Raw genomic sequence first — 23,421 nt, forward strand, 5'->3', positions numbered from 1 at the left:
CCCCTGAGCCGAATCTTCGCCGATCGATCACAGGAGAACAGATCGATTGGCAACTTAGCTAATTACTTATCATTGTATGAATTGTATTGATGCACATATTAAATGGGGTGTGGGGGGGGGGGAGGGGAACGGCAGCTGGACTGCTGCTTTAAACTGAGTTTTATATGCGTGTGTTTTACCAATATACAGTAATCTACAGGAGCATTTCATAAAGTAAAAAACATGAGTTGTAAGACAAATACATTGGTACATGTCAATAATATAGCTATAAATGTTGTATGTGTTACCATTATCTGGGTGGCAGAAGAAGAGATTTTGTATGAAGCTGTTACAGAGCATTTATGACACCTTAAGCAACTTAAACATGAATTGGACAAAAAGTGGGGTTTTTTTGTTTGTTTTTTTATTTATTGATATTGTCAACTCAATCCAGAGTCAAAGCTAGGTTGGTATCACATCTAAATGCCATTATTGGGGTTTCAGTACATAAAGAGCATAGTATATTTTTCCCTGGGAGGCCATAGAGCATTTATAGTGTTTGACGGTACTGTACAAGCCATTTTTATTTTACACTCATGCCCTGTGCATTTCATTTCGTACAGTATAACATTTTTGTGTTCTAGTTTCGTTTCATTAACCAGGGACTATGGACAAAGTGTTCTTCCAAGAAATCATTACACAAGCTGTTACAGAATACATTGCAAATTCTTTCTCTTCCGGGCACTAATTATTTCAGGATAATTCCCCAAGCATAGCGAATCAGCAGCAATCATAAAGGAAAAAAAAACATTTCACTAGAAAAATCTCCACCAGAGTCCCCTGAAAAGAACCCAATAGAGATTGTCTAGCACACTATGTACTGTAGCACTATTTCAGGAGATATGCCAGGTCGCAAAATAAAGATGAACTAACAAAGCAGCCATACTTTAATTACCCAGACCAGGGGTACAGGATTTTTTGCCAGTGTACAGGGGATGGGGAAAGTGAGCGGGGGAATCTGGAATGTGAAAAAATACCCAGCTTGAATAAATATTGAATATTCAATTACATGTATAATTGCATTGTATTTGCAACATCGAGCGTCATTTCAGACAATCCACAGCCACGTACATGCATTGTATGGGAGGGATGGTACAGAGACCCGCACAGTCAATATATAAAAGTTGATTCTCAGTAGGGAGAGTGAGAAAAGCAATTGTCTATGGTTTGGTCTGGTGAAAAAATAGAAGGAGAACAGAGGTGCATGATCACCTTTTGCCTTCCACATTCAATTAAATATACAGTGCAGATACTTTTAGTGTAATGTTCAGCAGAATAGGCAGAGTGGCAATGAGACACAGCAGAAGGCCTGTGTAAACAGTGGATAATGCTGACATAATGGTGGGCCCAGTTGGAACTGAAGAGCACAAGGCCACACGAGTATCAAGGTCACATACACTGGCCCTGTCTGGAATGCATATGCATTTCAAGAACACATACAGATGTAGCAGATCTTACTGCTCCCAGTAACACTGTGCATTGTGCTAACGCTACTCCGATATTTACAGCAAGAAATAGTGATACTCCATTGAAAGCAATGGCATATTTTTTTTTATGGATGCGTTATTTTCCGTGTTAATTCACGTTAATGAGGGTAATTATTTGGTTGTGACATATGGTAGTTCAATTGCTTCTGCGAGGGGGCAAAGGCAGTAAAGAGGTAAATACACTACTCTGTGCAACTCTACGTTAACACACGCCAGCTGAGAAAGAGACAAAGCACAATTTTTCTATGCTGAGCTTTAATGGGTACAATAACACCCACTACATCTGGACTTTAAATAAATAAAAGGTATACTTATAAAACTGTAAAATATAAAACTGCTATATTTTTACACATCCTCCTTAAATGTAATATTTCCAAACAAATTTCCTCATCAGCTGTATTTCAACACTACTGGAACCCTACAACCTTTTATTGCCTCTTGATTTCATATCCCTCTTAAAATGGTTCATAGACTATTCTTACCTCCGAAGATCATTACAATAGAGCAGTTTTGCAGTAGAATGAAAGAGAGAGTTGTCTGATAATTCTATGCTCATTTATTGACTACTTATTGATGTCAATTAGGTGGATGAAAGTAGAAGATTCCAAGTGTTTGCTTGGAGGAGGCCACAAGATCAGAGACTAGAAGTTATCTCGCGGTGCTCACTTTGTTATGGTAAGAAGTTTATGATCATCTTACAATATTCCATGCAAAATCAATTCAACTTGCACATAAATAATTAGTGCCTGGCTATGACTGTTCAATAAAGGCCTTCATTTGTATTCTCACATGATATGGAATGCTTGTTAGAACTATGTTAAAGCATCAGTAACTCGTAATGTGTATGTGTATAATATATTATTATGTATGTTCATATATGTACATTTATATGGGAATGTTCTTTCATTTCATATGTTGGGGGGGAAAAAGATTGTTAATGGATATGGTGCTTAAAAGGCGCTAGACACCAACATTAAATCTAAGGTTTTGGTACAATAGAAGGGAAAAAAGCATTCATTTTTTTATTTAAGAAAATGGGGTTTTCTCACCCACTAGTTTCCCCTGACACGGGGAGTTTGTTTTGTATGTTGCGTCCATGATAGTTGGGTGCATAACGCACCCCATTTCCCCTTTTCTATGGAATTCTCTATGGTGGTATAATGGACATGGGTCCTACTAACTTTATCACATAGGGCAATTTGAAATACAAGTCTTCTAGTGGCTATTTTATACCCACACAGTAAGCAAAAGTTTAAACGCTGATAAATGATGTTTGCAAAGGAAGAGAAACTTCCAGAAAAAGTGAAATATATATTTAAAACAAGAGACTTAAAGCACTAATTTAACGTACATAATAAAATACCATACAACAGAAAAGATGAATCATGCGACTCAGAGATGTGTGTAGAGCTTGCAATGACCACATTGTATTTACCCATACAGAATTTGAGGTATTGAACATAAGCCTACGAGCCTTCTTATTTCTATGTTCTGTTCTACTACAAAAGCCTGTGGAATTGTTTTATAGAATTCCCTGATAGAAATGAATTGTGTGTCAAATTAAACTTCAAAAACGGCTAGGGTCATGGACCACCAAGACTGCCAATGGGGCGGAGAGCCACGACAACCCTCCCGAGCTCAGCTTCTCTGGGGGGCCCACCCAGCCTATATCAGAAGTAGGTAACTGCCAGGCAGTAGGTAGCCCACTCACTATCCAAGTGATCATGTGGTCCTAGTACAGGAAGTCAAGTGGCACTCTGCTGTGGTCAGACTTCCGGCAGCAAAATGGTTACTTATTCCACTTTTTTCTGAGTATCTTCGGATATTAAGAAAAATCCTTTCACACTTGTGTGGTCTATAAATCAAGGCAACCAAAGTGGGTTTTAAAACACTCCACCACTTTACTCCTGTATATGCACCAGATATAAAAGGCATTACATCTTACATCTGATTGATATTGGTAACAAGGGAGGATAATATCACCTCATATACTTGGCTGAATTTGTGACAAGGGAAAAGGGGGTAAAACATCTTCTACTTTCATCCACCTGATTGATGCCAATAGAAAAACAGCCCTTATATATGGTGGTGAAAATGTTTGGCTTCTTACAATGTTCCAATATTATTTTCAGATCATTGCAGGCCTGATGAGGAATGTGAACTGGATCCTCTACCACCAGCCGAAGTGGATATGGACATAGCTTTCATATTAGACAGCTCACGCAGTATCAGAAGCGATGACTTTGAGCGGGTAAAAAACTTTGTGAGCACCATGCTTGATCACTTTGTTATATCGTCCCAGCCTAGGGTGTCAAACACAGGGTCCCGAGTGACCCTGCTCCAACAAGCTGAAGCAGGCTTCATGCCAAACCGAAATATAAGTCCTGTTAAAACAGAGTTTGACCTTGTCACTTACAATAGTAGGAATCTGATGAAGAGACACATCCAGGAATCTGTAACGCAGTTGGAAGGTCCGTCTGCAGTTGGTAGTGCGGTTCAGTGGGCCATTGAGAACATTTTCTTGAAAGCACCACGGCCGCGAAAGCACAAAGTCCTTTTCACCATCCTCGGCAGCAGAACAAGTTACTGGGACCGAGAAAAACTGAGGACGGTGTCCCGAGAAGCGAAATGCAAAGGATTTACAATGTTTGTCCTGGCATTCGGGAAAGAGATAAGTGACGACCAGTTGGCTGAACTTTCCAGTTTTCCACAAGACCAGCATTTGCTGCACTTGGTTAGTGTCTCAAAGCCTGAACTGGTGTACGCTCAGAAGTTTAGTCAGGCCTTTCTGAATCTTCTTAATCGTAAGTAGCACATCATTCATTTTCCACAGCAAAGGGGAATGGTTAACTGTTTACTGCATGAATGGCAGATCTGCCCAGACACACAGTCCCACCTTGTGAGACACGGTTTTGACCCTCTCTTGGTCTTCTGGTGGAGCTTAAAAATCACAAGGGGAGACCCCCACAGTGGGGCCATGTCCTGGCGGGCTTGGAATTGTGTCATCGCACTAGGGTGGGCAGGGCATGATGAAGCAAAATCATGCCATGGTGGGTGAGGCATGATTAAATAAGTAGCGTCATTGTGCCGGAGTGGGCGAGGGGTGGTGATGCAAATTTCGCACATGGACGTGGGAATAACACTGGAGGGAGATTTTTTTTAAATTGTCAGGTTTGGAGTTATTCACAGCCTGGAATGCTGTGTGTGGTTTTTTTTAGATTTTAGTTGTGTTAAGACTTGACACCACTTAGTAACTTTGGGTAACTGCAACCAGACTAATAATGACAGAGCAGACGTATTAGACAAAATATGCTCATTTACAGAACCTTTAAGGTCGTGATCTGGTGGCGTCTGAAACTAGTTCAACAATAAGGAAACTATTTTCCCTGCCCTCCTTGCAGCGTTACTTCCTGTAATGTATGATTGCATCTCGTTTGTACAAAAGGCTGAGCAGGAAGTAAACAGCCTATTTGACCTAAAGTTCAGGGGTCAACAAGCATTTTAAATGAAATTACAACAATATATATTTTAATGAAATACACCAATTGCATGATAAATAGTATATACACACTAGAGAGGTGAGGAAGGGCTAGGGTGAGGGGGGGGTGGGAGGGGGGACAGAGTTACATAAGTATCTCAAATCCAGAGCTGCCACCCTTCAAGGACCAGGGAATTCTGAAACAAGCAAATGGCATTTTTACGGACATGAACGGATTTTTTTTTTGTGAGATTCCTTCTAAGTTAGTATGAGGTGACATCTCTGCACAACATATCCTGGCAGCACTGCCAGCAATACTGTTCACATCTGTAAGTGTTTCTAGAACTGCCTCATAGCAGACAGCGTTACGAGCTGATGTGAAGCTTTAAGCTGTAGCTTCTGACTGCACATGTTCTTAGATTACAGCATAGTACATACCCAGTACTGTACTTCCGATATGGACAAAAATGTGCACTTATTTAAGAAACTCTTAAGCTTTTTATGTAATTAGTACATTTAAATGCAATATATATTATATGTTGTCACTTGTTCACTCTACTTTTTGTAATTCTTGCCTTTGTGCCTTTCTCTTGCCTATTATCTAAGCCTAGAAGATATAAAATGTATGCGTGGATTCTTATTTCCAGGTGAAATTAATAGATACCCATCTTCAGCGATGCAAGGGGAGTGTGAGGGACGTGGAGACTCCAAGTTGTCTGTACTGCAAAGGTGGGTTCCAACTAGTGTAATATCCAGAACAGTGTCCCATGTATTACTGACTTAGATATGTTGGTTTTTTTAATTACTATACACCGGTGGTCTATTAATTGTTATAAATTGCAAGCTGGGCAGGGTTCATTTACTTGATGTAGGCCTTTACATTATTTTTTTTTTAAATCTTGTTTAACCATGTCTTACAATTTTAAGACATAAAATGCATTTAATAGAAAAATGTACATTTTCAATTTGTCGCTATATATTTATGCACATTAAACCCAACGTGACTGCTGTACCCACTTACACATTGAAACAATAACTATATAGATAATAAAGAATCATATTTAAAATAAAAAAAATAAAACATTGAAATATAAAGAACTACTTAAAAAGGTCGAACTTTAGATTTACATGTCTGAACACTGCAATATAGGTGAAGAATATTAGGTCACAGAGTGTGGATATGTGTTTTACATGCTGCAGTAAGCTCAATGATGCTCAAACTAAAATCTGTCTCCTTATACCCCTAATAATGTGCTTCTCTTTTTAAACACGGGTTATTCCTGCAGTGCTACTGACACAGGGTTGGATGAGCAATACAGTGAAGTTGAGCCAACTGAAGGTGTTCCAGAAGAGAATGGAGAGTATGTGGAAGGACTTACTGAAGAAGAGGGTGAATACAATTATGAGGATGAGGAGGAGGAGACAGAGAGCAATGGTGAACTGAGAACATTAGAAGAGACTGTGGGTGAAACAACACAGACCAAGTTTATAGGCACGGGTATGTACTATGATATGCTGCCATCCTACAGTATGCTGCTTTGTCTACACATCTACAAATACTGTATCTCCTACTTCCCACTTTTAAATATTACACATGCAGATAAACTGCAGAACATTATAGTAAATTGCACCTATGGCCGACATACAGAATAGCTGCAGTTTCACAGAGCATTTAAAATGGTAATCCTTTTTTTTCTCTTTTATTTAGTAAACAACTCTGTAGTAAGTCTGAATCACAATTGTTTATCAAAGTTTCTTAACATTTTATTAAATTGTTTTCAATATTGTGGATTCTTTAAAAAAAAAAAAAAAAACTTTCCTTCAGAATTGTTGGATTAGTATGCGGAAACAAATAGCTAATATGATAAATAGTAAATATGATTGTGTGAGAGGGTGGTGCCAAATACATGTTTTTAATGCAAATTGTATACCTTTTGGAGACACAAATCGCAAGCTGAGAATACACACAATCGGTTATGTGTATCAAAGCAAAACTGGAGAAATTCTGGGGCAAAATAACTGCACCGTATGTACAGTATCAAACAAAAAATGTTTTATCGAAAGTGACGTCTTCATGGTTGTCAGTGCATACGCAAAATCGACTTTCATCCCTCGCGCATGAGCAGAAATATGAGCGATGCTGCACACATCCGCAGAAATGGCCGGTGCCTTCTGCGCATGTGCAGAATCACCCGGCACAGCCTGCGCAGAAGTGGCTGGCTCCGCCTGCACATGCGTAGAATCACCCGACATAGCCTGCACATGCACAGAAGCCACCTGCACATGCACAGAAGCGGCAGGAGCCACTTGCAGATACACAGAAGCACACACTCATCAGCTCACGTACGCGCAGAAAAAACAAAGAGCCAGGTGGGAGGGGAGGGGGGGGAAGGGAGAGCATAAACTGGTAGGTACTGGGATCAGCATCACACACACACACACCTTTTGAAAGTAACGGCATACATACATACTTTAAAATAAAAAATATATGTATCTTAGTTTAGTTATCATGTCAGTTTTTTAGTCAAAGAAGTTTCACTTAACATGTGCATGCTCGCCACACACACCCTTTTCTTTGCCTGAGAATTGCTCCACTTTTGCATTTATAGATATGCCCCAAATTGAGTTTCAGAATTTCTGTCAATTTTTTTAAATTTCTTCTCCAGTTTAAAATTCTTAATAAAATCTAAGCGAACCTGTTAGCCTATTTAAGGGTCTGGACAGTGTCAGCTTGAAGTTGCTGATATTCCTTTTGGCGCAATGAGCAGTAATAAGGCATTAGCAGAATACATTGCTGTACATGTCTAAGCACCGCCTAAATTGTGCTATGGGTTTCAAATGATACCATTAAAAAAAGTTTTAGGACTGCAGAACATTACCACTTAAAAAACAACACTAGTGACTTTGCCGATAATATTACATTACTAAATCATTTGATATTTAACATTAAACACGGTAATGGAGTAGTGAATATGGGACAGTTTGCTGCGGATGTAGTACAGTATATAGTATATTAGAACAATGGGAATATAGGCAGTAAGTTATAGAGCATCAGTGAGCAACCCTGATGTTGGAGAACTGTACTAATAATTTGTGCTTAAGAGATCTCTGCTGTATCTTAAACGCCCCCTTATGTGGCCGTTTAATCAATTCTTTCTGCCAGCAAGTTTCTACTTGTGAAGGACATTTTAAGTGAAATGCAATATATGAAATCGCAGGATTATAGAACAGTAAGTTTAAAGGAGCTTTCCCTTTTTTTTTAACCTCCTCCACATGCTAGGTGGGGAAGCAGAGGGTCTCCAGTGTTAAACTGTGTTCATTCCAGCTCTGGGGCCCCCTGCTTCTTGATATACTTATATCAGAAGGTGATGCTGATACCTAATATCTGTTTAAAGGTCTCGCAGCGTTTTCTATTGGCCCGCAGAACCTCTTCTGTGTCCTGGGGGAGCTGCTACCGGCAGCCCCTTCAGATCTTGGGAAATAGGGGTTCCCGGAGCTGAAATCAATTCAGTTAAGCCCCAGAGAACAGCCTAACTTCATACTGAAAATAAAATACATACGCCCCCCCCCCTAAGAGGTAACACCACTTTAACTTTAACTCGCATCTAATAAAATGTAAATCTGACACTCAGTGTTATATAGTAGGTTTATTTCTGTCACACCATGGTAACAATGTTTTCACAATCCCTAGTTAGACTTAGTTTTCAAGAACCATATTGTTGGGATGGAAAAGACTGGCACTTGGCAGACGCTTAGTAGCTGACATTTTAAAATGAAGGTCCTAGGAGATGTAGACGACATCCAGTATAGGGAGTGGGATTGCTTTCCAGTAATGAGATTGCTTTTACATAGCATAAGTGTGATTTAAAAAGCCTGAACCTGGAACAGTTGCAAAACAGATGGTTAACTGGTCAATTCTTCTCAGTTGCATTGTTTTTATGTACATTTCATATCCATATTTGCAGTACCGTACACTACAAAATAACTATCTGCAGTCCTAGACCCAGACTAGAAATCTGTGCGATTACAGATTATACATGAAGATTTAGTTGGCTACACATGACTCATACAGTATGAATGGCCAACTTAAATCAATACTTTTTTTAAATGTTGAAGCATCATTTACTGGTAATTAAGTTGCTTTGCTAACTGTGGGGCTTTGAATGTATGCAATGGAAAACACATCTGTTCTTTGCTTTGAACGCAAGAGGTGAAACTTCTAACAGATTAATGGTGGTAGCAAAGGGCTACTTGCAATACTCAGAAACTTAACTCAAACTTGAGAAGTAAATATCACTACTGCCCGAACTACATTCATAATATAGTGTGGCTGATGTATCAGTGGAATGAATGTGCAAAGGGAAGTTTATTTTTACCCTTTACTCCATTCTCTGTGTGCATTTGTGTCAAATGTAAGAAAGCACATTTTTAGCCAAAAATGTCTCCAGTCTTGGTAGATATTTGTGTTACAAGGACATAGATGCAGAATGTGGTGCTGTACATCTCATTATAATCGGAACCTATTCACAACCGACACACATGGGGCTGAAACTGGAGCAAAGACCTTGATACATTGATTCAAAGAAACAAAAGATGAAATTAAGAAATGTTGCTGAAAATTTGCCCTGATATATCACCCACTCAAATGTAGACACTACAGTGTACAATCATAAGAATACATAGTTGAGATCCATGCGAGACATAAGCACCAGTCACAGACATAAGTACAAACATGTGGTATTTCATATCACAATCTGGTGTATTTACTTAATAATAATAGGTAATTTGTAATTATGTCAACATATTGGATCTGAACTAAACTAACATGACGTATCATACTTGCTATCTACGATTACTTATCAACTTCCAATGTAAGTAAAGTAATTGGAAAACGATAGAAATTAAAGTTTTTTCTTATCCAAATTGTTTTAGTTGCAGACAATTGCATTTTGGATGTGAATCATGGCACAAGTTGCAGGGACTATCAGCGCATGTGGTATTATATAAAAGATATTGATGCATGCTCCCAGTTCTGGTATGGAGGTTGTGATGGTAATGGAAACAAATTTAGCTCGGAAAATGAGTGCCTGCAGGCTTGCTCTTCCAAACGTAAGTTTTTAGTCCAAAGAGAGTAACCTTGTACCAGTAAGATCTGTGTAAATTATAACACGTGGGTTTTGTTGAATATTGACTAGTCTTGTTTGGATGGTGACGATACTTGAGACATTGCTTGGCATTCAGTAGTAGCAAAGATACTGATTTCTATTCAGTTTCTGTGTTGTTCTTAAATTATAAGTGCATGTGTTTTGCATGTAGGAACACACCTGAGAAGCTTTGTCACGTTTTCAATCCAGTTTTCCTGTGGAATGAGAGCTTTGAATGAATTCCTCATTATAATCTTTTCCAAACTAAAGCTGAGCTGTTTAAAAAACAAACAAAAAAAATCCGATACTGCAGAAGAGTTTCCACTATTGTATCGCTGGGTTTTCATTATGGGAGGGTGTCTTTAACTTTCATGCATGGACTGCATGGTTTTGCTCTCTGTTTGCAGATGCACTCATACTCTGTATGTTTTTACCCGGAGTCTTAACAAAGAGTGATTCAAGAGTAATGGTACCAATGGGGGAAGAGCACAAATCATTTCATACTTATACACATTCTTTTAAAAGAAAAGGATATTTATTCATAATAAATATCTTTCTCCCAATGTTTATTTAATATGTTTAAATTTGTTATAAATTAGGCACATTACCACTGTGTTTTTTTAAGACACACTGGCCACTGAATACATGTACTTGAGAACTCAAGAGATTTAATAGGGCTTAGTAAAGATTGTTTGCACACACAATGCAATGATATAACTTGTACATATCAAAATAAATCATAGTGAAATATACATATTGAAATAATATTTATTTATAAATATTAAATGTTTTACCAGCAAGTGATACATTGAGAGTTCTCTCGACTTCAGTAAGTCCTCAAAACATCATATTGATGTTAACACTGTAACAAAAACCTAGAAATAGAAAGTTGGAAGAAATACACCACGAAGGTACTTTATTCGATAATGTAAATCTTTTTAGAAAGGGAGAATGAAAGGAGAAGGCGGAGAAAAGATTGAAAGAGCCCCCCCCCCCCTAAAAAAAAAAAAACAACAACATTTTGTTCATTTAACCACAGGCGTGCTGTGCCACAGAACAATGTTTAAGTAAACCCGAGTGCAGATTAGGCATGTGTCTCAGTGTTCAGGGTTTAGATGACATACATTTTACCTCAACAGTATATAAAAGTACACACCGTACAGTTTATGCTAATGTACATGATGGGAGATCAGAGAAGAATTCTTGGCCCCTAAAAACATATGTAACATACTGCTCCAATTTTGCTCCAAATTTACATAATTTGTACCAACCTTGCTGCTCCAGTTTCTTACATAAGGTGCACAAAAAAGCAACAAAGTTAGCGTCACCTGAGACCTGGCTGATTTGCAGAGAAAAAAATGGCGCACAGAGGCATACACTTTGATACACTTTCATACATCCCATAATCTGTGCGCTATGCAACTCCTCCCTAACGCCTCCTATTGTCGCTCCCCAAAACATAAGCTGGCGCAAACAGTGGAGAAAAGTCCTTCATACATTGGAGCAAAGAGGCACAACACAAAAATTATGCAATTTGTACCAATTTCGCTACAAAATTGCCTTAGTACATAGGACCCCTTGTGTTCTGGGATAGACCAGGGTTATTTCAGAATTGACCTTTTGTAGTCAGACCCATGCTTACTTTTTTCTCATAGTGCTTCATATTGGAATCAACAGCATGGGCTAATTTATGAAATAAGACTACCCTTTGAAGTAGTGATCCAAGCAGCCAACAGAGGCCATGTTCAGCATCATACAGAAGTAAATCAGGCGAATTTCACAGATATCACCAAGTCCACTCACCACCATTTCATCGTATGTTGGATATCTGAGGCCACGTCCTTTTTTTCAGATACTTGGGTGACCCTCCTTTTGTTCTGGGTTTGGTGTTTGTTGCCTGTAAATATTTTCTGCTTGTTTCTTCCAAAAATCTCAATAATTGCATAATAAGCAAGTGAATAATGATGCCAGGACACTGTTCTTCATTATTTGCTGGATGGTCCTATGGTCTAAATGGCTCTTTGCTTTGGCATGGAACTGGTTCAATTAAAGGATCCACATGGATTTTTCTCGACTGGATCACAGTAACTCTAACCCTCTCATTGCTAGAGAAGCCTGCAGTGGCATTGCTGGCCACTCTGGCATCAAAGGGGTTAGAAACCGTATGTACCAATACAAATGAATGTCTTTTTTTTATTCAGAGATTTTAAATTACAAACCATTTGCTGCTTACAAAACAGAAGCATGAAAATGTAATAATAAGATTTTTTTTTTTTAAATTGGTGGGATGAGACATTCTGTTGGAAGAAATACAGCTTCAGTCTTATACCTCTGCTGCCACTAACAATGTAATCACTTATAATATTACCTCCATGTCTGCCACTGCATCTTTTAATTATGTTACTATTCAGTTAGATTAACTCTCTCTTTCAGATAAGATCTCTTTTAGATCTTTCAGCTCTCTTTGAGATCAGTGTAATATGTCCAGATCAATAATAAATGCATACAATGATTTCAGTCTTTCCCATGCATTCAGCAATACCTCTACCTTGTATGCATGCCATTTTATTCACTAAAGAATAACAATACACTGCAAATATTGTTGCTCTCTAATTGTTTTTATGCACATCCAGGTGAAACCAGTAATCAGGGAGGGCAGATCCTCAGTAAAGGTAGGTTGAAGGTGCATCTACTGTACAGTTAATTTAAAAGTATAGTAATCCATTTTTTTTTTAAAGTATTGCTCTCATTGTACAATAGATTTGAATGCATCAAATTTACATGTTGGGTACAAAGTCCATAGAACACAAAAATATAGGTCGTTTAGCTTACCCCTGTACTCCACTAACTCCATAAAAATAAAGGTGTATTCCCTACTTTTTACTAAGTCCTTATGCTGCTATATTTAACAGTGCCTCCCTTTTTTAAACACTGCAGCTGCTACCAGGAGATAAAACTTGCTGATCATTGGGCTGCCAGGGAAAGGAAAAAGGCCACTGCTATCCACACACATTAAAACAAAAAAGTTACCATGGTAAATAAACGGCTGATGGCAAAGAAATAAAAACATGCATAATAATCTGCACAATAACATTTTGGAACATATTCAAAGCAACATAGAGATAGGCACAATATACACTGTTTACTGTATGTTTCTTCTTTTTTGAGGGGCTTTTGCCATATATAAAAATCTGAAAAATGTTAAATTCTACAGTGTAACTTGTTTTTCTCCACGTTGCTAAACTTCCATAAATTACAATGATTAATTTACTTAGTTATACATCTTCCTTTCCCATGTGAAGTTGTAATATCTTAAAAGGCCAGGGAGTTTGTTAGTGGCTTAAACAAATTGGACAGGTACGATGTCTGCCGCAGCAATTATTTTGCATAACATCAGAACCAATGAATGGCTGAAGAACTAGAAAAGGGGCAGGGTAATTGAAAACTTGAGAAACTGATGAAAGTCTGAACATGCTTGTATTTCTCTATAGCAGTAATTCCAAACATGGGGTTTGTGAGGTGTCTCCAGGGGGTTCGTCCAAAAAAAGGTTTAATTGCAGATCGCAGGCAGTATAGTGGATTCCACAGCCCATGTGGGGAGCAGGGGCAGAACTACCATTGGTGCAGCAGGTGAAAGGAACAGAGGCCCCACAAACTTAAGGGTCCCCACTCTATAGGGGATGATGTTGTAGGATATTTCAGGCTCAGCTTTTCCCCCCAGTGGGCCCCAAACAACTCTTGCACCAGAGCTATGGTGAGAAGACGTCCCGGTTTAGCCAAGACAGTCCGGGTTTTTAAAGACCTGTCCCATTGTCCCGACAACTGTCAACATGTCCCGGTTTGGGTGAGGAGGAGGAGAGCAGAGGTTGGAGAAGGTCCTGATGCAGGTAGAGATCAGAGGAGTATGCCAGCGGAGCATGGGGCCGATCAGATAAGAACAGTTTTAGCCGGTAGGAGGGACGAGGAGAACAGGCTGTCTTGCTGCTTAAACACTGCAGCTTTCGGGCAGCAGCTGGTGCTGCAGAGCAGGTCTGCAGACAGATGTCCCGGGGCCCAGGACTAGAGTTATGACCGGGACCCCCCTGTGTCGCCGGTCTTGTGAGCCCCCTCCATTTCACACTTCACTCTCCGCCTCTATTTCCCTTCCTTTCCCATGTATTTCTCTCCCCTCTATCTCATTCCCGTCTCTTCCTCACTTACCCCCTCTCTCACTCTCCCCCACTCCATCAATTACCCAACTCTCACTCAATAACCCCTCCTCACACTTTATCTCCCACCCTCCCCTGACACACAATCCCCCCCACAAAATACATACCAAACCCCACAACCCCTTCCCCATACATACCAAATCCTCACCCCCCAAATAAATATCAACGCCCCCAAATACATAAAAAAAACATCCCCCAAATACATAACCCCCCACCATTCAAATACATATAAACCCCACTACCCCCGAATACATAAACCCCCCCAATACATATTTTTTTAAAAACACCCCCCCAAATACATATAACCCCCAATACATATAAATCCCACCCCCAAATACATATAAACCTCCCCAAATACATATATAAACACCCCACCCCCCAAATACATATAAACAAATATGCCCCAAATACATATAACCCCACACCCAAATACATATAAATCCCCCCAAATACATATTTTAAAAAACCACCCCCAAATACATATTTAAAAAACACAACCCACAAATACATATTAAAAAAAAAAAAACACCCCCCAAATACATATAACAAAACCCCACAAATAAACACAGACTTACCTTGGGGTTGGTCTAGGCATCTGGCTGGGCCTGGTGGCTGCAGGGGTCCCGGCGGCTGGACACAAGGCCGCCGACAGATTTCATGGGGCCCAGGACTAGAGTTTAGACCGGGGCCCCCTCATGTGTCGGTGGCCTTGTGAGCCCCCACCGTTCACACCCTCGTGAGCCACCTCCTCTATTTTCCCCTCTGCACGTGTATTTCCCTCACTCTCCCCAACCCCCCCCACCTCCTTCTTCCACCCCCTCTCTCCGCTATCACTTAATTACCCCCTTTCATTAACTCCCATTCCCTCAATCTAGCCCACAATAATTACCCCCACTCCCATACACACAAAATGCAACATACAAACACACATTGCAACACACACACATAAAATGCAACACACACACAAACCCTTGTACCTGACATCACCTCCCCCCTTGTACCTCATGTCACCCCCAAGTACCTCACACCCCATTGTACCTTATCTCACATCACCCCCCTTGTATGTCACATCACTCCCCCTCCCTTGTACCTCACATCCCCCCTTGTACCTCACATCCCCCCTTGTACCTCCCCCCCACTTGTACCTCACATCACCTCCTCTGCTGCACATTGCGCGCGCCTTCTGTGCAATGCCTACAAGCCGCCAAACTTCTGGCATGGGGGCGGGGTCTGCACGGGAGGCTGCAACAACAGCGGAGAAAGGCAGCTGCTGTACCGAGGGAGGTCCATTAACTGGACACGAGCGGCGCTCGGACAGCTGGGGCCCGGCAAGAGATCAGGTCCAACTGTGTGCACCGGCCGGCTGGGCCCCCCGAAGCCTCCGGGCCGGGACAACTGCCCCGGCTCTCCCCCCTTGTTGACGGCACTGGCCGGACAAAGTAGTTGGGCCCGCCAGAATCAGAAGCTCGGCATGAAACAGTCAATGAGGGAGGTCCGCAGCTGGGGTATCCCTCAAGTAGGCGGCTCTGCTGCAGAGACCTCCATAGCTGCTCTTCCCTTGATCTCCCGGCTCCTCTCTACAGTGTGTGTGTGTTTGTAAGAGTGTGTGTAGGTGTGTAAGGGTGTTTGTATATGGCACTTGTGTGAATTACACTAATGTTGCATGTTTGGTGTGTGTGTATATGGTGTTATATCTGTGTATAAATGGGGAGAAAGAGAGAGAGGATGGAGTAGAGAGAGAAGATGGTTGGTGGGAGAATAGAGATTAAGGGGGAGGTGGGAAGAGAGGATGGGGTAGAGGGAAGGGGAAGAGATGGTGAGGAGACAGAGAGGATGGAGGGGGAAGAGAGGATGGGGCGGAGGAGGATGGGGGCAAGGGGGAGAGAGGATGGGGAAGGGGTAAGAGATGATGGGGGAGGGGGTAAGAGATGATGGGGAAGGACAAAGAGGATGGGAAGAGAGGAGGGGGAGGGGGAGGGGGAAGAGAGGGGGAGAGTGAGAAAGGGTGGGGCGCAGTTTGTGATTTAATTGGTTTTATAAGTATTTTTAATGTGTCCCGGTTTTTAAATTTGAAAATCTGGTCAACCTAACCAGAGACACCTTAGCACTACAGTAGTTCAGTCTCTGATGTACTTGGTGAGGCGCCAAACTAATTCTTTGCAAAGGTGGTATAACTGTCAAATACAGTTTAGTCAGACATTTTTTGACCAACAGAATGAATTAATTTATTCTTTCCTTTGTAACCCCGTTTATATTTTCTGCTGAATATGTGAGTCATTGGTCTAAAATCTCAAATTCTACAGTAATGCAATCATTTATTTTCTAGGTAACAGCATTATTTTCTTAACATCTAATCAGGCAGTCGCAATGCAACCAGAAAACCACAGTTTTGAGAGCATATTCTGCCTTTATGTTATTATATTTTATAGACATTCTGTATACTAAAAAAAGAATTGCAGCAAGTTCTGAGTATGAATAAGATTCAACAACTTTCATGTACCGTATTTTACCATTTATGTTTAGCAGATATTTTTACATCAACATTCCTTTGTGTACATATTGGTTTTAAAAAAGATCCCAGATATGATGTTATTGAATATTGTTCTTACAAGGTAAATATAATGTATAAATCAATTTCTGCACTAAAGTTGTTTGTAGGGTTGAGATCGTAATAAAATGACATTAATGTATTTTAAATCAAAACATAAACATAAAATAATTGCATTTTAGTTAACAAGGTGATAGCAAAATCACCAAAAATATTAGAAAATAATAATTTGCCTTCTTAACATCTGGTAAACTAGATACAAAAATACAAAACTGTGCTGATTTTGGTCTTCAATGAGTGAAGTAACAAGCATGTTTTGAATAAAAACTTGGATTGCCATCCAAAGCTGCCTGCTTTATTATTTGGCAAGTCTGGCCAATGTCTTTACCTTTTCTGGGCTAAATCCACAGAGCTCCGTTAACTTAAAGGGGTAGTCCAAGCATTTTATTTTTAAATACAGGGTTGAAGCAGGGGGCTGTGTGAGCTGAACCACATACATTTTAGCTCAGAGGATCCCCTGCCTCCAAAGATACTCACCTCCAAAGGGGGTGCCGGGATCTCTCTGCAGTTTTCTGCAGTGTAAAGCTCCTGCATCACATGGGCCAATAGGAAGCCACGCTGAGTGATGTCACGGCTTATTATTGGCCTACAGCTTTGAAAAGCAGCCGTAATGTGAATCCTGAAGAGGCTACTGGCACCTAATACAGAGGTAAGTATCTTTGGAAGCAGGGAGTCCCTGGAGCTGAAAGTAATGGGGTTCAATCCTTCAATCCTATATAAAAATGACATGGATTGCCTCTTTAAGTTAACTTCATGGTATGCCTTTTCGGGCCAGAAAGAGCATTTTATTAACGATAAAGCCTGTTATCTGTTTATTTGTAGGAGAATGAGTCTCTTTTCTTGATTTAGATGATCTTTCCTAACTTACTTGTAATATGCTGACACCTTATTGTCAAGGGAGTCCCTCCTATGGTCAGGTTTTGTGCATTCACTCTTTGTGTAGTTACTGTGCTTATTAAAATAGCTCCCTTACATTTCTATGGGAGCATTCCCAAATATGATGAGCCTCTTGTGAAGACCATCAGTTACTCCTCTATCAGAAATGTTTAATAACACTTATTATTCAGTTCTGTATCCAATTAGTGAATGTGTTCTCCAGCCGTATATGGGTAGAATCACAAAGCAGAGCTCAATAAAGGAAAATTACTCAGTCATACAATGCACAAAACGGTCTTATTTCCCATATATATATAATAAGGTAACTGTAGGCAGAAACGACTCCTGAAAAACAAATGATTAAAATTAGGTTTTGGGGGGGGGGGGGGGGAGAGAGAACGTGTACATTGAGCATTTTTGCGTTAATAATGGCGTGCTGTTGGCTATGAATAATAATAGCATCTTACGTAAGAAGTGAGAACCATTTCAAAAAGCTCAAAATCGTATCATTATGTTCCTTTGCATATCTAGTGATACTTTGGATTTGTGTTATTTATACTTTGATATTTATTGTAGGGGAGACCTAGAAGTGTGGAGTATTTTGTGTGTATGGTATTTTGGTTCTAGGTAATGCATAACTTTTATTATTGCCAGCGATGAGCCTGGATTAGATTTGTTTTAAATAATTATAATTATTATGGTTCTGATTTTGAAATAATTGCTTTTAATCCTTTATTGTTGATAGTTTTGTGAGCCCCATTGACTTTATGTGTTAATGTAATATTATACATTTTAATTGACCTGCAGAAAAGTACACTACTTTATAAATGCTATAGCTTTCAAAGATCTCTTCTTCATATGCAGACAATTGTCGGTATATGTGTGGGGAGACCTCCGGGTTTTTCATTTCGTACCACTTAGTGTATATCTAAGAAGAATTTTTCTGTTGGTCTATTTAAAGGTTTTACAACTTGCAACAAATTTACACTTCGCCAGAACCAATAAGGCTATTAGAAATGTGAACTTTGATACCTAATAAATGTGTATAATTTATGGATATGTTGAATAACATTGTGGTATTTCCCAGCATAACTACAGTATTATACTACTTACCAAATATAAGATAATTATAATTTAGGTGACGATTTCTTGATTAATATCCTATCTTACATATTGGAAGAAATAAATAACACAGCAATTGCTATGTAACATCATGTTGATTGCCATGCCATACAACACGTATACTGATTAACGCTGTGTTAAAACCAGCTGCCATTTGATCAGTGTACCCCATTGTTTATTGTTTCTAGATATCTGCACATTAAGGCAAGAGGAAGGCGATTGTCAGCAGTACGTCCTGAAGTGGCATTATATCGCAGAGCAGAATGAATGTGTACAGTTCTGGTACGGTGGCTGTGGAGGAAACAAAAATCGTTTTGAAACTCAGGAGCAGTGTGAGGGCCTCTGCTTGTCTGCATCCTAACGTGTTGTAAAACATTTGCACATTAGTGCTTCCATTAAATAAAGAATCATGTGCTCAAATGTTTAGAATGAAAAAAAAGCTATTTAAATTATTGAAGTATCTTTCCCTGGATAAAAAAAAAAGTTTAAAATATATATATATTTATATATATATTAAAGCAGCCCCACCTGTTCGCTTTTTTTTATGGGAGACGGGACTTAGTTTTTAGTTACCTGAACCGAGGGGTCCTCTGCAGCTGATCTGTGATCCCTCTGCTTTCCGCCGGGGATCCCACAGTCGCTGAGCTACAAAGCAATTTGTCCACATGGGAACGGGAGAGGGGATGTGGCACAGGTGGGGGGAAGGGGAGACAAGGGGGGTTCCGGAGCTGCAGCACTGTGGTTGAGATTTGGGGGATCCCGGGTGTCTTTTTTTGCACATTTTCATTACTTAAAAATACCTCGAGCATTTATCATTCAAGCCTGTGTGCAGAAGAAGATCTGTTTAAAAAAAACAAAAACAAAAAACAGGAAAATGTAGTTGAAACGAAAAATGTCATTGTATTATTGTAATGCAAACTGTACAGTAGTTTCAAAGGTGCTAAATTGAATGTCCTTAAATACACGCATTTGTTGTAAGAAAATATAGCACATTGGGTGTTATTCATTAAAATATTTTTGTGTCAATCTGGGCACTATCTCATGGAAACTCCCACTGAAGTCAATGGCAGCCTCCGTGTGTTACGGCCCAATTGATGCTATGCAACAGTTTAACGAATATTCCCAAATGAGACTAAACTGATTTTGTTTGTATCGTCTTCTACTTCCCTCTTCTCAGATTTTGCCATGTGAATAAATTCATTTAATGTGATTTAAAGTCTTTTTTTGTTGTCCCTTTCTTAAAAAATAAACAATGGGAACTTGGCGTGTATAGTTTGCTCATGTTTTTAACCCATCACTCTTTTCTTATCATCCACAAGCTCATCCTTCAATTCATTTTTCGGAGGCGTTGGCCTGTATTTAAAAAAAAAAATTTTTTGCTCAATCTCATGACCTTGTTCCGTGAACGAACTTTGAAGTTTGGATTTTGAACCCGCAAACCTGCACATCATTATTTAAAGCCTATGCCAGATGTTAAAAAAACACAGATTAGGTAGCGCTAACTTGGAAGTTAAAACAATATATATTGTGAAACCTTAGATGGGGATAATAATCCACATGCAAGGGGCTGCCCGAAATACAATTGCTGACCCCCCCTGCTCAGGATGATAACAGAGAAAAAAGGATATGTATAACAAGAGGCGCCTGTTGATAAAAAAAGGATATATATCCAACCAGTTGGATAGCCAGGGATAGGCTCCAGACGTAGTGGTTGTAGGAGAAGGAAAGTATTCTTCTGTGGAAGGGCGCCTCTTGTTATACATATCCTTTTTTCTCTATGCCAGATGTAAGATGCGTGGTTGGCAAAGGTCTTACATCAGTGCATCAAAGCACGTTTTTCATTGGTTCACATAAACATCATTATGTTTTTATTGCTACTGAAAAGGTTTTTATTCCGATGCAGTTGTGAGGCAGGGAATCCGGACGTTAGAAGGATGCAGAAGTCAACGTGAGTGATGCTGTTTTATAGCTTTTGAAGAGATGAATGTGATCTAGCTTAGGTGGCAATATTAGGAGCTTCTTTTGGAAAAAGTTGGATTTAAGGCAACACAGCATCATCTGGGATGATGTTTGCTGAAAAATGTTCATGGATTCAGAACTTGACTGGGTAAAGAGCTGAAGGTACAGTAGATAATTATAATTGTATTTCTTGGTCATCTGAAAGCTGATACTTGAAAGCAACAGAACATGGTGACACTTAAAAACACTTAAAAACAAAAAGTTTCAAGCATGGGGTCTCCGGGGCTGAACCGTGTTAATATCAGCCAGTGGGATCCCTACTTCCCAAGATATTTACCTCCATAGTGGGTGCCCGTTATCTCTGTGCTGGCGGAAGCTCCAACATGGCTGGGTGGGGCTATTGAAATGGCTTTCTATTGGCCGTAATTACCAGGATATTTGAACCTGCCAAGAGCTACAGGCACCTCCTACAAAGGTAAGTATCTCAAGAAGCAGTGGATCTGCGGAGATTAAATTAACACAGTTCGACTCCAGAGTCCCCTTGCTACGATCTTAGAACAAAAAAAAAAAAAAGCAGAATTGCTGCTTTAAATGAAAGTAGTTAGGATAGAGAAGTGGAGTCACAGCCAACAGATTAACATGTCTCTACTGTTAATGCAATGGATGGAATAGTAACATTATATATAAATATATATTATATCGTTGTATCTGATTAAACAATTATAGGCTAAAGCAGTAAAATTCCAGGCATTACTGAAATCCCTGCTCTCTGATTGGTTAGAATTACGGGCATTATTCATTCAGTAATGCCCGGAATTTTTGGCAACATGCCAACTCACCTTTCAGAGATACAGGGGAGCGCGGCATCTCTGTTCCTCTCCTCTTACAGCACATGCAGGCTCTCTCTCACAGCACATGCAGGCTCTCTCACAGCACATGCAGGCTCTCTCTCACAGCACATGCAGGCTCTCTCACAGCACATGCAGGCTCTCTCACAGCACATGCAGGCTCTCTCTCACAGCACATGCAGGCTCTCTCACAGCACATGCAGGCTCTCTCTCACAGCACATGCAGGCTCTCTCACAGCACATGCAGGCTCTCTCACAGCACATGCAGGCTCTCTCTCACAGCACATGCAGGCTCTCTCACAGCACATGCAGGCTCTCTCTCACAGCACATGCAGGCTCTCACAGCACATGCAGGCTCTCACAGCACATGCAGGCCTCTCTCACAGCACATGCAGGCTCTCTCTCACAGCACATGCAGGCTCTCTCTCACAGCACATGCAGGCTCTCTCACAGAACATGCAGGCTCTCTCACAGAACATGCAGGCTCTCTCTCACAGCACATGGATGCTCTCTCAGCACATGCAGGCTCTCTCTCACAGCACATGCAGGCTCTCACAGCACATGCAGGCTCTCTCACAGTACATAGATGCTCTCTCACAGCACATGCACGCTATCTTACACAGTACATGCACGCTCTCTCCCTCCCACTCCCCCCCTCTACCAACTCCCCCCCCCCCCCGCCTGCTAGTGCTGTCAGAAGCTGGCGGGTCGCAAATAGTAACTTTGTTACTTGCAACAAAGTAATATTTCTTCCACCACTTGTATAGCTTCTGCTAAGGTAATTTTTATCTGTGTTTTTTTTTTAGTTTGTAGTTAAAATCACTGTCCCCCCAATTCTCTTCCCATTCTCCCCTTAACCCACCCCTCCCCTCTTCTCACCCCTTTTTCCCCGTCAACACCTCTCCCTACCCCTACTCCTCACCTCTCTCCTCACGCTCGCTCGCTCCCTCCCTCAAATCGCTCCCCCCCTCACCTCTCCCCCTGTCACCTCTCCCCCTGTCACCTCTCCCCTCCTCCACCACCTCTCTCAATCCCCACTCACCTATCTCTCCTCCGCCCTCTCCCCCTCACCTCTCTATCCTCTCCCCCTCACCTCTCTTCACCCCCCCTCACCTCTCTATCCTCTCCCCCTCACCTCTCTTCACCCCGCCTCACCTCTCTTCTCCCCCCTCCTCACCTCTCTCCCCCCCCTCCTCACCTCTCTCCCCCCCCCCCACCTCTCTCCCCTCTCATTTGCTACTTTACTTATTTTTCCTACACAGGTGCATCAGCATAGTTCCGAGTTATATATATCTTTACAAAAGTGTCTTATTTTATGAAAAAAGGCCTATATTTGCCTATGATAGTAATAATCCCCTCAGAACAGGGGCATTACTAGCCAATAATGCCCTGTTCTTCGGGGATTATTACTTAATTATATGAGTTGAAAAGGTAATATGATTGCACCCTGATGAAGTGCTATATCCTAAAATGAGTCCCATAGGAATGGCTTCTCCCTATCTGAAGAATTCTGTATGAAATGCTTGCCTATATCTTTATCACATTAAACTTTATTGTAAATATAACCACTAGCCAGTTGCAGGGTGTACACTCCAGGAATACTGTTATGAGATTCTCTCTTCCATGTTATACCGTACATATTCTCAGGGGCA

General features: G+C 40.5%; 1 protein-coding gene across 1 annotated transcript in view; it reads left to right on the forward strand.

The window, feature by feature from the left end:
• The window catches only part of LOC142487559 (collagen alpha-4(VI) chain-like), a 170,022-nt gene extending 149,841 nt beyond the window's left edge, over window positions 1-20,181 (forward strand). Inside the window, exons 38-44 of the mRNA XM_075587082.1 lie at window positions 2,111-2,201; window positions 3,659-4,330; window positions 5,652-5,733; window positions 6,291-6,502; window positions 9,937-10,113; window positions 12,782-12,820; window positions 19,151-20,181. Coding sequence (XP_075443197.1) covers window positions 2,111-2,201; window positions 3,659-4,330; window positions 5,652-5,733; window positions 6,291-6,502; window positions 9,937-10,113; window positions 12,782-12,820; window positions 19,151-19,323 — 1,446 coding nt within the window. The 3' untranslated portion in view covers window positions 19,324-20,181. The remainder of the gene's footprint in view (window positions 1-2,110; window positions 2,202-3,658; window positions 4,331-5,651; window positions 5,734-6,290; window positions 6,503-9,936; window positions 10,114-12,781; window positions 12,821-19,150) is intronic.
• The last annotated feature ends 3,240 nt before the right edge of the window (window positions 20,182-23,421 follow it).

Source organism: Ascaphus truei, chromosome 2, assembly GCF_040206685.1.
Source record: "Ascaphus truei isolate aAscTru1 chromosome 2, aAscTru1.hap1, whole genome shotgun sequence".
In the NCBI taxonomy this organism is placed as follows: Eukaryota; Metazoa; Chordata; class Amphibia; order Anura; family Ascaphidae; genus Ascaphus; species Ascaphus truei.